Source organism: Astatotilapia calliptera, chromosome 7, assembly GCF_900246225.1.
Source record: "Astatotilapia calliptera chromosome 7, fAstCal1.2, whole genome shotgun sequence".
In the NCBI taxonomy this organism is placed as follows: Eukaryota; Metazoa; Chordata; class Actinopteri; order Cichliformes; family Cichlidae; genus Astatotilapia; species Astatotilapia calliptera.
In genome coordinates, this window is record NC_039308.1 from 42020780 (window position 1) to 42022700 (window position 1921).

General features: G+C 50.6%; 1 protein-coding gene across 1 annotated transcript; it reads left to right on the forward strand.

Annotated features, from left to right (window-relative positions):
* Positions 1-294: 294 nt before the first annotated feature.
* On the forward strand, positions 295-921 carry LOC113024935 (nesprin-2-like). The gene has a single exon (XM_026172238.1). It carries the CDS (start codon positions 295-297, stop codon positions 919-921), a length of 627 nt encoding a protein of 208 aa, XP_026028023.1.
* Positions 922-1921: the final 1000 nt, after the last annotated feature.

Here is a 1921-nt window from a genome sequence, read left to right on the forward strand (position 1 = left end):
AGGCCCTGAGTGGCAACAGAAAGACAGAAACAGAAAAGAACACAGAGAGACGTTGGGCCAGCCTGAGGAAGGCTATACCCAGCCGAAACGTCGCGATGGCCCAACGGCAGTGCACTACACCCGCTAAGGGTAATTTTTTGAATAGGGGGCACCGTTCCCAATCCCATTGATGGACCGTGCACCTCAGGCTCCGGCAATAGCCGGGCCTGGTCTTACCTCAACACCTAACCCTAACCCCCTAGGGCACAATACAGCCGAAACATCATGACCAATTTAAGATGACACAGCTACAAGATGCAGCAGGACTTTCATGAAAGCCTCCACTCTTTGCTGCTGTGGCTCGCTCACGCAGAGAGCAGACGCTACGCAGTGGACATCGGCCACCCAGACACGACTCTCACAGCGCTGCAACAGCACAGCAACACCCTCACTGCTCTGCAAAAGGAGCTGCAGGACAGGCAGGCTCATCAGGCCTCCCTTCAGACTCTGTGGTCTCAGCTCCAGCCTGAAGACGGCACAGAGGAGAGCAACGAGGCCCGGGAGAAACTCCACGTGACGGGGAGCAAGCTGAAGCTGCTCCTGAAGCAGGTGGACGGCGACCTCAGCAACCTGCGGCAACTTCTGGACTGTGAATCTGCTACAGCCGCCCAGTGTCAAAGTGTTTCTCAGGAGGCTGCAAATTCAAAGAAAGGCTCCTCCACTCAAAGAGAGAAGCGGGAATCGTCTCCCCCTCGATCCTTCTTCTACCGGGCCCTGCGTGCCGCCTTCCCTCTTCAGCTCCTGCTGCTGCTCCTCCTGCTCCTGCTCCTGCCCTGCCTGATTCCAATGTCGGAAAGTGACTCCAGCTGCACCCTTACCAATAACTTCGCCCGGTCCTTCTACCCCATGTTGCATTACCCCAACGGCCCACCGCCCACTTGATTGTAGTATCCCTCAGGGCTCTATACTGGCCATTTGTGGCCACTTTGCTGCGACGGCTCATTGAAAACTCAACCCAAGACATGGGTAATTTTTGGAAACGCCGGGCAGGGTCTCCACCTCCCGGCAAGAACCCTCGGCCCCCATTGATGGACAGTGCCCGTCAGGTCCATTGTTGGCCTGTTTCAACCCAATCCCTAACCCTAACCCCTAACCCTAAACAGAAAAACAAATAAGAGGGGAAGAAAAACAAATAAGAGAAACAGCAAAACAAGTAAGAGAAGAGGAAAAACAAATAAGAGAAACAGCAAAACAAGTAAGAGAAAGAGAGAAAAGAAAAAACAAGTGTGAAACTAAGAAAGAACAAGTGAGAAACTAAGAAAGAAATTTTGAAAAAAAACACAAACAGAAAACCTAAAAGTGGGAGGAGACAACACAAGTATAAAAGCCAAGAGAGGCACACAGAGAACAAACAGACAGAAACATATTGGGCCAGCCTGAGGAAGGCGAAACTACGCCGAAACGTCGCGAAGGCCCAATAAAGTGCACTGAACCCAAGATATGGGTAATTTTTTGAACCAGGGCAGGGACACCACCACCCAGCCCCATCGATGGCCCGTGCACGCCAGGCTACCAGCTTGCTGGTGGCCTGTTCCTTACTTAACCCCTAACCCTTCCGGCATAGCCGGGCCTGCTCTTTCCCACACCCTAACCCTAACCCCCCTAACCCCAGGGGGGTCCCCTAAAACACAAAGAAAAAGAAACAAAGTCACGTAAAAAACCAAGTAGGAAACAAGGAAAGGACATAAAAGGAAGGGGGTGCCAAAATCATAAATATGAATAAAGATCAAAGGACGGGATGTCAAAACAGCAGGGGGTGCCATGAAAAACAATAATATAGAAAACAAGTGGAGAAATGAAGAAAAGTAGACAAAGAGAAAGAAGAGAGAAAAACAGAAAGAAAAACAAGTAAGAAACACAAGTTGGAAACCCAAGAGTGGGA